This window comes from Cavia porcellus, unplaced genomic scaffold (assembly GCF_034190915.1).
Source record: "Cavia porcellus strain 051 isolate PalLab524CR breed Dunkin Hartley unplaced genomic scaffold, mCavPor4.1 scaffold_6, whole genome shotgun sequence".
Lineage (NCBI taxonomy): Eukaryota > Metazoa > Chordata > Mammalia > Rodentia > Caviidae > Cavia > Cavia porcellus.
The window spans coordinates 80,983,659-80,996,884 of NW_026947489.1; the positions used below are offsets into that span (position 1 = coordinate 80,983,659).

The window sequence follows — 13,226 nt, forward strand, 5'->3', positions numbered from 1 at the left end:
CCAATCACAGGCAGCCACGAGGAAGCAGGGCGGGAATGGGATGCAGGCTCTGGCTACTATATCCAGCTGTGGCCAATCAGGAGTTGCCACAGAGTACGGAGTGAGCGCGGGTTGCGCACGGGTTGGCTAATTTAAAGAGGAACGTAGCGCATTGCGGAAGCTGGCGTGGTCCTTAGTCCCGGCTGGGGTATGGTATGTTGAGCGCCTGCGCCCAACAGAGTTAGGTGTTAGTTAGTTTGTCCAGGCAGGGTTCCAACCAGTACCTCTTGCCTCAGCTTCCCAAAGTGCTGAGATTACAGCTATGTACCACCACATGTAGCTGCTTTAGGTTACTAATTCATAATATTTTTGACATTTATCTATGTTGTGCTTGTTTGTAATTTGTTCCCTCTTCTGACTGGGTAGCTTTCATGGTATTTTTAGCCTTTTGCTTTTTAATAGACACTAGGTCTGTTTGCATTTGGGTTATTATATTAGAAGCTGCTGGGACTTTTTTTATTTAGAGAAACTGCTGGGACTTTTCAGCACATGTCTTTGTGTGAACATAAGATTTTATTTACTTTGGAAAAATAAGTAGGAGTAGAATTTCTAGAAAGTTGTGTTTTATCTTAGGACAAACTACCAAAATAGTTCCCAGAGTGCTTTACCATTTTATAATCTCCATGCCTGAAACTTCCAGTAATTGTATATTATTGTCAACACTGAGTGTTGTTTTTGCAGTTGTAGCTATAGTAGCAGGTTGATGAGCAGAAGTTTGGTTTTGGTTTTGCTTAGCAATACTGGGAATAAAAGTCAGGGTCTCTACCATGCCAGGCAAGGGCTCCATCACCGAGCCATCACCCTACCCTAGGTGTTAGGTATCCTCTTCTATTCTCTTCCTGAAAGCTTTATACTTTTAGGTAACACTGTTATTATCTATGATTCATTTCTGGTTTCTTTTTCTATATGGTGTGAGGTATGTGTCAGCCTTATTTATGTTTTTCCAAATACACAGCTTATTGTTCTCAACACCATTTGTTCAAAAAAAAGGAGGAAATTCTTTTCACATTAAGTTACTTTTGTAGCTTGGTTAAACATCAATCTACCAAATAAATGTGGATCTATTTCTATATTCTCTTCCACTGATTTATTTTCCTATCTTTATCACAAACCATAGTACACTGATTGTATTAGCATTGTAGTAAGTCAGAAAATCAGAGTAGTGTGTGTAATCTTCCTTATTCTTCTTTTTAAAGATTATTTTAGCTCTTCTAGATGGTATGCCTTTTCATGTAAGTTTTAGAACCTGATAATTAGCTTCCCAGCATTCTAAACTGTGAGAAATAAAATTCTGTTCTTTGCAAGCTGCTTGGTTCATGGTTTTTTTCTTATAGCAGCACAAAAGGACTAAGACAGTGATGTCATTTGCAAGCACTTACTCATGTAAAAGTTGCATGGATATCTTTTTGAGCTGAGAAAACACCAAATGAATGAAGAGTAAGCAAACCTGGCCAGCGTCCTTCTCACAGAATCCCTTTGAAAATATCTGATTAAATGTCCGGGCTTCCTCATGTTGTACTTATTCAGGCAAGGGAAGGTGTTAAAGCTCTAGCATTCAACCCATTTTTTCTTCCATTGTGGCACACAGATTGAATAATATTAATTATTTTGCATCAGTACTTTCTGATGCAAAATTCCATCTATTCTAGGTGAAACTCTTACATTTTTCATATTCAAGAAAATTTGTGTGTATAAAAATGTGAGTTTATGGTAATGAAAATATCATGGATAATCTCATCATTACAGCAGGTTTTGTTACAAGAAGCATATCATTCACAAATTTCAATTCTCTGTTATTGATAATTACTGTGATTATTTCACAGCTAATGGCCAAACTGATGAGTGGTTCTAATAATATAAGTATAGAACACCTAAGCACATTTTCCACCTCTACTCAGAATCAATTCAAATGTAAGTCTGAAGACTGTGAAATTATATCCCTATCTCTATTCAGCAGGCCCACAATACAGGGAAATGCTCTAACCTGTGGTGTGGGAGTTAGAATTCATTTGAAAAAATTTGTATTACATATTGCCTAGATGCAAAGTTGAATGTTGAATTCATGTTCATTTTAAGTCAGATTTTTCCATGTTTTAGAAACTAAATGGCAGACAGAACTTTGTCGATCTTGTATTTAAGAAACTATATACTGTATTTAAGATAAATGTCATGTTAAAGAAACTTCTCTTGTTTTTTCTATACCTGTGCCACAGTATTCCTTTTCTATTTTATTAAACATATCTTTTATTGTAAGTGTAGGAGACAATTTGAATATAGAACAACTGCTGCAACGTTAATTTTATTTCCATATATTGATATGTACAGAAAAGGCAATGCTATTCTCTTCTCTCTTCAACTGGCACTAAGCAATGCAAATAAGGCCAGCTGAATTACTGATATGTAATCTTTGGGGCCACTCTAACAATCTCCTGTTTCCTGGCATAGTGTTTTCTGTAAAAGATCCCAGTGCAGCAGGATGGCAGAGCCAGTCAGCTCCAAGAATGTGGACTGGGTAGGAGCTTTGAAATAAAGAGGCTATGAGTCCCTGGGGAACAAAAGTTTACATACGTGAAACTGAAGCAACAGCCTCCTAAAGCATTTCAGATGCTACCTTAATTGAATTATGCAAATTGATCCTTCTGCATATCATTCTCCTGCATTGCAGAGATGCTTTTCTCTCCACCTGGCTGGCCAGCTCAACTGACCTTGGAGCACTTCCTTCTTCATGAGATAATAAATTCTGGGGGAGGCCTTGGATCAAGGTCTTTGCCCCTATATCCTCACTTGGATCAGGCTTAGGACCAGTTGGATGTCCTTAACTTTGAATATGTCTTTGTGTCTTTACTCTTACCGCGGGTTATATTGGAGGTGGTAGATTGGAATTAACTTGCTGGGATTCTAATAACGTCTCAATGGGATTACATATATAACCTTCCAAATTGAGAGGAAGATAAGAAAAGGAAATACAATGCTTGGATTACAATTCTCAGTTAAAATTTGAAATTAGATAGGTACATGTACAGTACAGTAATTGCCTTATTATTTAAAGAAGGGACTTTACACTCACTAATATGATTCTTGACTTATTTGAGTAAAATATTATATCTATTTTACATTTATATAGTCTCATAGACTGGGTTCTTATTTCCTGATTTCTTTGATGAGAAAAGCTGAGTGGTCATTGTTGCTGGGAAAAGCAGGGTTGAAGGGGAAAGGACATGAGGAATCCTCTGGCTGAGAGAAATATCCTGTACCTTGATAAGGGCATGAGTTACATATTTGTATGTACTTTTCCAAAGTCACCAAAATCTACACCCTTGTGCTGTGGGTGGGACTGAGTGATAGAGCACTTTCCTAGTGTGAGTGAGGCAAGGATTCAAATCCTAGCCACCAAAAAAGAAATCAAAATACAACCTGGACACTGAAGTTCTGAGCTTTGCATTCATCTGTAAATCTGCCTCAGTTTCAAAAAAGTGGTTAGAAAGAGGCTGAAGTATGTCTCAACTCTTCTATATTTCAAAAGCTTTTAAAAGATCAAAGACAAAATTAGTATAGAGTCACCTTACTTTAAGTTGAGAAGGCACTTACCACAAAACTTCCAAGTGAAGAAAAACTGAGATCATTCACATTAAAATCAGGAACAAAACACAGTGTCTGCTTTTACCAGTCTTGTTCAAAGTATTACTTGAAACTTTAGCCAGAGCAATTAGGGAAGAGAAAGAAATTAAAAAAGATTTGAATAGGAAAGGGAGGGGTAGAAAATATCCTTCTCTGCAGATGACATGATCCTTTGCTTAGAGAAGACTCTTAGAAGTGGTTAATAAATTCAGCAAGTGACTGGTTACAAAAATCAATACTGTTCCTACACAACAAGAATGAATTCACTGATGAAGGCATCAGGAAAATAGTTTCTAAAAAAAGAAATCAAATTGTTCACTATCTTGGAATTAACTTAACCAAGGAGTAAAAAACCTCTATAACAAAATCATACTGCTCTTTAAAAAGAAGTAAAAAATAACATTAGCAAATGGAAAGATATTCCTTCTTCTTGGATAGGCAGAATAAATAATGTGAAAGTGGCCATACTGCCATAAAAGGAATAGATTCAATATGATTCTTGCTAAAATGCTGACAGCTTTTTTCACATAGAACCAATAATACAGAAATGGAAGTAATAGACAATAGCCAAAACTATCGTCATGGTCAACAAGAGCAAAGCAGGAGGCATTACAATCCCAGACTTCAAATTATATTACAAGGTTATAGGAATAAAAACAGCATGTTCCTAGCTCAAAAACCAACATGCTGATCAATAGAATACATAGAGGGAACAGACACAGCACCAAGCACCTTCATCCATCAGATCTTTGAGAAACGTGCCAATGAAGTAGGTTGGAGAAAGAAATCCCTTTCAACTAACTGTGCTGGGAAAACTGGTTTTTCCCATGCAGAAGAATGAATCTTGATCCATTTCTCTAACCTACACTAAAATCAAATTAAAATTGACCAAAGACATATTGGAATGCGTAAAAACAGAAACACAAAATATACTGAAAGAAAAATTTGGTACTTGTCATAAAGAATAAATAGGTATAGGCAAAGACTTCCTGAATAGAAACCTAGTTGCCTAAGAAATAATATCAATAATCAATAAATGGGGTTACAACAAATTAAAAAGCTTGTATACAGCAAAGGAAACAGCCAGCAGATTGGAGAAACAACCTACAGAATGAGAAGAATTTTTATTGATACTTCTAAGACAGAGGAATAATATCTAGAAATACAAAAAACTAAAGAAGTTAAGTAATCAAAAATAAAAGACCCAATTTCAAATAGGCAAGCAGAAGAAAAAAAGATGTTTCCAAGGAGAGAGAGCGCGCAAAGGGAACGTGCTTAATGGATCCAGAGCCTCCCTTGGGGAAAATGAGAAAGGATTTGGGGCTGGATGGTGGAGATGGACAACAATAATTGAATGGCTTTGAATGGACACAGACATGGTCAAATGACAATTTTTCTCACATACATTTTACAGCGATGAAAAGGGAGGGGAAAGACTAGTAAATTTCCCATGGGCAATGCTGGAGGCCCACAGCTGGGAGTCTGAGGCTGCCCTCTCTGAGGTGAAGGGAGGACCACACTGCTGGGGCTGGGGGTGTGTGTCCCCAACCAGAGTGTTTCTCACCCAGGTCATCAGAAAGCCTCAAAGATCCTCGACAGGAAAACACTTTCTCACCATGGGGCTCCAGGTCCTTTAACTGTGCAGGCGACAGCACCTCAGAGCTGACTCCTGGCCTCTGTTTCCCCTTAAGAGCCAGAAGCACTCATAAAGACCTTTGGTGGCATCGTTCCCTATGAGGTGAAGAAGGACCAGGCAGAGTGGCTGCCCAGTGACATCAAGCTCTGACAACAGAGGCTTTCAAGCTGCTGGCACTGAGTGTGATGGCAATGGAGTCAGCTTTGGAGCCAGGGTCACAGGGCCTTAGGAGAGGGAGCAAAATGATCACATCCTGCCTCATATCTTAGCTCTTTTACTCCAGCCCTTCAAGACTTCTACTAATTAATAGCATCCTGCACTGGGTGGATGTCACTTAAGCCTACATTCCTTGGCACCACAGAGATAAACCTGTGAGAAGGGTGGGCAAGTGGAGGACAGAAGGGCGACCAGCAGACACCATCTGCACACTCTGCACTTAGCTGCCCTGGGTGCAGTATTTCTGCTTCCATATTAAAAACACTCCTGTCTGTTTTTAGGGACAGGGCCACTTGAGCCTTGTACACTTCCTTGATGGAAATATATACATAAAATTCATTTTACATCAACCAACGTGTGTATATGTGTATTATTTTTGAACCAAGAGCTGCTCTAAGTTACAGATTGGGGGGGGGTGTCTGCTACCACCTGTACAAAGCACCCCACAAAGAACAGCCAGGCCATGCATTCTTCTCTCAACTAGAAGCAGGTGGAGTACTGTGCTTGTCCCAAGGGGTTGGTGGGAACAGAGTGAGGGCACAAGTGTGGGGCAGGAGCTGAACTTCACACAGGGCTCATCTTACACAGGACGTGGTGAGGGAGGGTGCTGCCCTCATGCCAGCTCTTTAGAGAAGGCCTTGCCCACCACCCTGTCGTACAGTTTTTCTCTGACGCCACATAGTACATTAAGTTTGGACAATGGAGTTTTGGCCCCTGGGGGAGGCAGACAAGGCCTCCTATAGGAGGAGGACGAGGTGGGGCGAAGGGTACCTGGCACCCCTGCCTGCCTGAGAAGCAGTAGCCCTGCTCGATGTGCAGCCAGCCAGCAAGGCTGAGCATGAGATAGCGCCGAGTCTCCTTCTGCTCAGAAACAAGAAGGGAGTCGGGGGGTGGGGGCGGGTGGCTGGCTGACCGAGACCAGCCCCACGTTCAGATTCTTCCCCAGCTTGGGACATCTTCCCTGGCTTTGCTTCTCCTGCTTCTCTTTCCACTTCTGGCAGCAGCTACTCCAATGGGGAGACAGAGAAAGGGGCTCCATAACTCTGGATGCTTTGATTACAGATCAGGAGAAAGGATTCTGAGCAGTGCAGCCAGTATGCTAGCCAACTAGACCAGAGCTGCTCACCTGTCCATGCGTGCATGCATGAAGAGGGCGCACGCCCGCGCATGCGCGTGCGCACCCCCCCCCCAATCTCCTATGATCTGGCTGAAGTACAGATTCTCATTTAGTAGATCTGGCGCAGGGCTTGAGCCTGTGTATTCCTAACCAGTTTCCCGTGTCATTGCTTCCTGAGACCACACATTGAGCCCTACTCTGTTTCCTGAGGGGCCAAGTTCCTGAAGGAATCAGTAGTTGCACTGACATCACACGGATACTTGCTAGGGCTTTGTTATGCTGTCCAGTGGCTGGCAGATCCCTGGTACTTGGGTACTTAGCTCTTGTACCTCCACTTCTCATGTCAGGTATCCCCCTGGCTCCCTTCCTACTCAGGCACAGGTCCTCTGACTTCTTCAGTGCCTCATGATTTCCACTGATGGTCCCAATCTTTTTTCCTCTCAGTAACATAGAGGTGTACCGAAATCCCTACATTACAGGCCCATGGATGCAAATTGTGAACTCCAGGTGCTTTCTTTAACATGCCTGTCAACCTTTTGAGGGACTCCCCCTGGAAATCGGTGTGGATATCAGAACCCTCCTTCCCAAAGGGAACCTGTATTGTATCATATCACTTCTCTTGGCAGGAACTCCCAAATTCAGAGACTCCAAGATATCTCTAAAGATAATACTAAAGCAGTCATCCACAAGTGTGTGCCAGTAGCAACAGCATTTCTTTCTCTTTATTTTAAAGACGCCAGGAAAGGGAAGCATACAGCACTGTGGAAGTTCTGCTCAGTTGGTGGAAGTCAGCAGGGTGTCACCAGGGCAGCCTTCCCAGACGAAGCAGTATTAAGGCAGGGTGCAAAGCCAGGGAGGGAAATTAAAGGTCACAGGAATGGAGGGCTGTGGAGGTCACATTTTTCCTCCAGTGCATACCTGTGGCTTGAGACCAGTGTGGGGTTGCACGGAGGAAGGTGTTTGAGAGCCTTGTGCAGAACTGGCCTGGGCTGAGTGCATGGAAGGCTCACTGCCAGGAAGAATGGACCTGGAGGCTCAGGTGTCACACCTTGGGCTACCTTCTGCTCAGATAGCAGGGCTCAGAAGCTGGGGCTGAGAAGGGAAGAGGGCAGGGAGGAGACACACAGCCATGTCCTCAGCCATTCGCTGGGCTGTTGAGCCTGTTTACACCTGCACCTTAGTAAGCTTGATGTCGCCATCTACCTCCAGGCGATTGATGGTTGACAGTTCCTTCACGCGATAGGTGTATTCCAGCAGGTGCTGGCCGTCCACAACCACCTTGTAGCAGTGGGCTTCACATATGATCTCCATCTGGGTAAAGAGGCCTTGCCATTCACACTCCATGCAGGAAGTCCTCAGCCCTCACTGTGGGCTCGGCCCCTCCTTCCCCACCTCCTTCCTTTCCCCCAACCAGCCCCTGGCCTGCACTCAAGGACCTGCTCCTCTACACCCTGTGCTTTCCTCCCTGGACCTCAGCACAAGCATTTCCCAGCCTGCAATACTGCTTCCAGACTGCAGCTCTGCCCTGTGTGTAACTCACAGGCACCTAAGAACCCTACCCCCTCTGACAATACTTCTCTACCCCACCCAAACTCTCCCAGGGACCAATTGCCTCCTCAGGCCACCAGGGGCAGTCTTGCTGGCTTGTGCCATCTGTGTCTGCCATGTCCAAGTCTGGAGTCTGCTGCTCCAGCAGCAGCAGCAGCAGCAGCAGCAGCAACCCCCTGACTTTCTAGCCAGGGCCCTCTGCAGTAGGCAGTTGGGGTACAAATGGCAGCGGTCACACTTCATCACACTCACGTGCAGGGGACTGTCCTAGCATGCACAGAGACTACCTCTGCCCATTCCCAGAAATCTCTGAGATCATGAGATTTCCAGTCACATTTGTAGATGAGTAAGTGGAGTTTCAGTGACCCAACAGATGTCCCGGACTGAAGGACACTTCCCCAAGGTCGCACCGATACCAATGAATCAAAGACAGTGTTCCCTGCTCTGGCTCCAGTGGCTTCGCACTGTAGTAAAACCCAAGCTGCCTTCACAGCCCCGAGCTCTGCACCAGTCATTCCCAAACAAGACTGCAGGGGGCGCTCATCTAGGACATAACTTCTGCCTAAGGGAATGCAAGCCGACAGACTGGATGGCTGGAAGAAGGGAAGAGACATTATAGCAAAATCTTTTCTTTCTTTCTTTCTTTCTTTCTTTCTTTCTTTCTTTCTTTCTTTCTTTCTTTCTTTCTTTGTCTCTTCCTCTTCCTCTTCCTGGCTTGTTGGCTTTCCTTCCTTCCTATCTTTCTGTTCCTTTTTATTTCTTCTCTCTGTCTCTCTTTCCCTTTCTCACTCTTTCTCTCTTTCTGTCCTTTCTTCTCTCCATCCTTCCCTTCTTCCTTCCTTTCCTCCCTCTCTTTTCTTTCCTTCCTTCTCTCTCCTTCCTTCCTTCCTTCCTTCCTTCCTTCCTTCCTTCCTTCCTTCCTTCCTTCTTCCCCTCCTTCCTAGTGTATTATGGAATCAACCCAAGGCTTTCATACTAAGCTACATCCTTTTCCCTAGTTTTAAGTTTTTTATCCTTTAGAGAAAGTCTTCCTAAGTCACTAAATTGCCCAGGCTGAGCTCAAATTTGCGATCCTCCTGCTTTGCCCTGCTAGAGAGCTAGTGTTATAGGTGCACGTGCCACAGAGCCTGGCTCTTTTTCTTTTTGTTTTTGTGAGCTCTGTGTGGGACCTGAATGTTAGTCAGGATGATCAGGCCGCAGCCACACCTACACCTCTCTCCCTCACTCTGCATTTTACACTGCAGTGCTGGACAGGCCCCTCTCTCAGGTGGACACTGACTCTCCTGAAGTGGGGATTCCCAGTGCACTGGTCCTTATCTGTGCTGATTGCTCATACCTTTGTCTCCTTGCTCCTCCCCACCTAGATTGCAGCCCCCTGGGGTAGGACCTGCTCTCTCTACTTCCCGGCTGCATTTGTAAACATAGGTATGTCCTGCACAAAGTGAACATAATCAAAGAGCTGATAAATGACTGCTGAGCGACTATGCAAATCAATGACTATACCTCATTGTTCAGTCTGATTTGGCACAAATGGGTATGTGATCACTGGCAAGTAGGCTGGCCCTAATTTTGTTTGTTCGTCTATTAAGAGCAGATATTAATACTTTGCTTTGGAGACAATAATCATAACATAATAATTTGTTATACATCTCTCTTCCTTGGGGCACACCCTCCTATCACAAGTATCAACCCCTGCCCTGTTCAAGGTACCTCCAAGACCTCCTCCACCCTTTCTCCATTTGTATCCAGCAAGCTCTCCGGTCCCCAGGCTTCAGCGTCTTACCTTGAAGCTGTGCCCTGTGAGTAAGGGCATGTTGGTAGGCAGGCCTCGTTCCTCTTCCCCCCAGGAGCCTTTGATTTTACTGTTTCGGACCACAGTGTTTTCACTGAATCGAGGGTTCAGGTGAAAGGTGATGTTTTCTCCAGTGCACAAGTTGATATGGAACCTGGGGTGGATTGATCACAAGGAAACTCATCTCTTAGCTCTGGGCCCCATTATCTCCCCCTTATTTCAAGGAGCCAAAGAGTGATGGAGCCCTGTCTTACCTCTTAGCATTGGGCAGCACAGTGCCTGACACACGGATGACCTTGGCTACCTGCAGCCCACCTGGGATGGAGATGAAGTAAGGGATTGGCTGTTGGGAGGATGGGGACAGGTCAGCCAGTGACAGCAGAGAGGCACATTCCAGTAGGAAATCCTGTACTGATTGTCATGGACTTGGACATCAGGCAAGTCTAAGACCATGCTTGTGAGCAGAAGAAGCCAGGATATTTTAGCTTGGTTCACTAAACGCCAAGGAAAATCTTCTAGATATTCCAAAAGCAAGGGGCCTTCACTGAGACGGAAGGAACTTGGGCTGGACACTGAAGCATTCTGGGATGACAAGCGAACACTGTGTAATTAGATCACACTCAAGGGGCTATTCTAAAGTTGAAAGCTCCTTTCAAAATTACTCTAATTTTCTTGTTTCGTAGATTTCAGCTTGATAAAGAACCCTTTTTAATTATGTAAATCAGAGGGTCACCTCCAGCTACCTACCACGCTGCCATAGCAAATGAAATCCCCAGCCACCCACACACCACTTACATAAGTTTTGGGTGCTGGTTCAGGAGCTTGTGGAAAAGAGACTAAGAAATTTAAGGTGGGAGTGTTTTGTGGGCATACATACACACACACACACACACACACACAGTCATTCTGGAGCTGGTATTCCAATATGAATAAGGTTAAGAGAGTCCAGCCCTGGCTATCTTCTGATAACCTTGGATGTCATAGCAATCTTTCTAGGTCTTCCCGCTCTGTCCCTGGATTGCATCACCTGACTTTTGCAACTCCATGCTGCAAGGAAGGCACTGAAGCCACAGTGACACACTTGTCCCAGTGCCCCAGAGTCTGGCTGATGTGTGGACTCAATTAGGCAGCTGTTTGCCTTAACACAAATCAATACCTCAGAGGGGTCTGAATTTGTTCCCTGCTCCTGGTTGTGCCTTAAGACACATTTTTCTCCTCTTCCTAGCTGGAACTCCCCAAAGCAGAGCTCAACCTTGCAGCCAATGTACAGCATCTTCTTTCTGGTGGTCCAGTGATCACAAGGAAAACTCATCTCTTAGCTCTGGGCCCCATTATCTCCCCCTTATTTCAAGGAGCCAAAGAGTGATGGAGCCCTGTCAGGAAGGTCAAGGCAAGAGAGCCCTACGTGAGTCACCTCCACTCGGAGCCCAGCTGCCGGCCCCCTGTTGACCCCTACAGCCCCTTCTGCTTATCTTCTACCTGTGCCTGGGACCTGACTGGCAAAGACCGGGCAAGAGCTGGCCCGAGGCTACCACGTTCCTGCTTTCCCGCAGTGTTGCTCTCTCTGTGGGCACCTCCTCTTCTAGAGGTGAATCCAGCCATCTTCCTCAGCTTTCCACTGGGGGACACTGGCCAAGTGCCTCAACCTCAGGACATCAGTTTATCCACAGAGGAAGAGGGAACAAGAGCCCTAAAGTGTTTACCCACTGCCTCTGGCAGGCAGTAAAACTGTGGGAAAGGCTTCTCTTTGAATTCCACACTGCAGGCCCAGTCCTCATGGTTCCTTACTTCTCAGGTGGCCCCTATGAAGACAGCCGGTTGCAGCATCGCCTGATGAGCCCCAACTCACCCCGTAGGACACAGATACCTCTTTGGAGATCTCCTCCACTGACCCAAGACTGCCGGTACTGCCCAATACTCCCATAGCACTTACATTCAAACACTAGATCTGCTACATTATCCCATCTCTCCATTACCCTGAGAGGTGGGCTTGAGTATCAAGCCCACTATATAGATGCGATAACTGAGGTCTGCACAGGTAAATGTATCCTCTAGATAGTGAATGACTGAACCCCAGAGACCTCCAGGGAACATGGATTTAGTGCCATTCAGATGGATTGTTGTCCTCCCAGAAGCCTGTTCATGCACTCTCAGTACAAACTGTTGCCTTGAAAGATGCTACTAGACTTTCTGCCATGAACACCTGGATGGAGCAGTTACCCAGAGGGAGATCAGTAATTGGGGGTGAAATCCCTGACTCAGGTTAACATCCCTGTGTCCCGAGAGGCTGCCTTGGATGAAGCTGCCATGGAAAAGAAGCTGCATCCACGTGACCTCTTCTGGCATTTCCACCCTCCTCAGGTCTCTTTGGGATCCCCACCATCACTGCCTGCCACCCAGTCTTTCCTCAGTGACCCAGAGTGGCTCCTCCCTGGTGGTGCAGCCAGCTAAGGCAGGGCCAGCTTAGAACTTACCAGTTGTCTTCTGGAAGAAATCATCTTTCAGGACCTGTCAGCTGCTACCTTTCACACCAACTGAGGTGTCACTGCAGAGCTGGGCTTTTCAAGGAAACAGAGGGCAATGCACTTTGGCAGCTACTCAACAGGGAGGAGCCAAGAGAAAAATCAGCCAAGGGGGAGAGAGACAGAGCTAGGTGATGGGTGGAGGTCGGGTGTGGATCAGGGTGTGGGTCAGGGTATGGGTCAGGGGAGGGCAAGGGCCACTCCCAGGACAGTGGCCTTCTCTCCTTCCTCCTCTTGCCCACCACCCAGAGACAGCGTGCCATTTGGTCCATGAAGATGGAAAGTGGCACGGCAGTGAGTTTGTAGACTGCACTGCCCAGAATGTGTGCCGGGCTTTCTAAGCACGCGCCATCCGGGTGCAGGGAGCCACAGGCCGGGCAGGGGCAGTGGTGGGGAGGCTGCTTCTGCCCTTGAGCACACAGAGAAGTGGGACTCAGAGAGTGAGAGGGATGGACCCAAACTTGGACAGTGCATGCCTGGCCCTTTGAACTCTCTGAGAATACTCAGGATCTTGTGAAAGTATTTCTTCCTTGTAAGTTTGTATTCCTCATTCAAAAACATGATTAGGGAGAAGAGTTTTGAAAAATCTACCACATTGGAGACTTTTATTCTGTAGGAGTGGGTGCCCTGGCGCTTCTGGTTTCCCTGTATATATTTCTTTCCTCCTTTCATTATCCCTCTTTTCCATGGGTTTTAGGATGGAGAGAGAAGTTGTGCACACACATTCAAGTGACATAG

At 45.4% G+C, this 13,226-nt stretch overlaps 1 protein-coding gene across 2 annotated transcripts; it reads right to left on the bottom strand.

Annotated features, from left to right (window-relative positions):
• Positions 1-7,326: 7,326 nt before the first annotated feature.
• On the bottom strand, positions 7,327-12,542 carry LOC106027681 (galectin-9B-like). 2 transcript variants are annotated; one of them, XM_063251192.1, is made up of 5 exons: positions 12,441-12,542; positions 10,221-10,309; positions 9,958-10,120; positions 7,830-7,937; positions 7,327-7,718 (listed from the first exon to the last, which is right to left on the bottom strand). In XM_063251192.1, the coding sequence occupies exons 1-5, from the start codon at positions 12,462-12,464 to the stop codon at positions 7,692-7,694; spliced, it is 411 nt and encodes a 136-aa protein (XP_063107262.1). In that variant the 5' UTR covers positions 12,465-12,542; the 3' UTR covers positions 7,327-7,691. The 2 variants fall into 2 exon arrangements, with proteins under 2 accessions (XP_063107262.1, XP_013007802.1); XM_013152348.2 differs by having other exon boundaries at positions 7,327-7,937.
• Between the last annotated feature and the right edge of the window lie 684 nt (positions 12,543-13,226).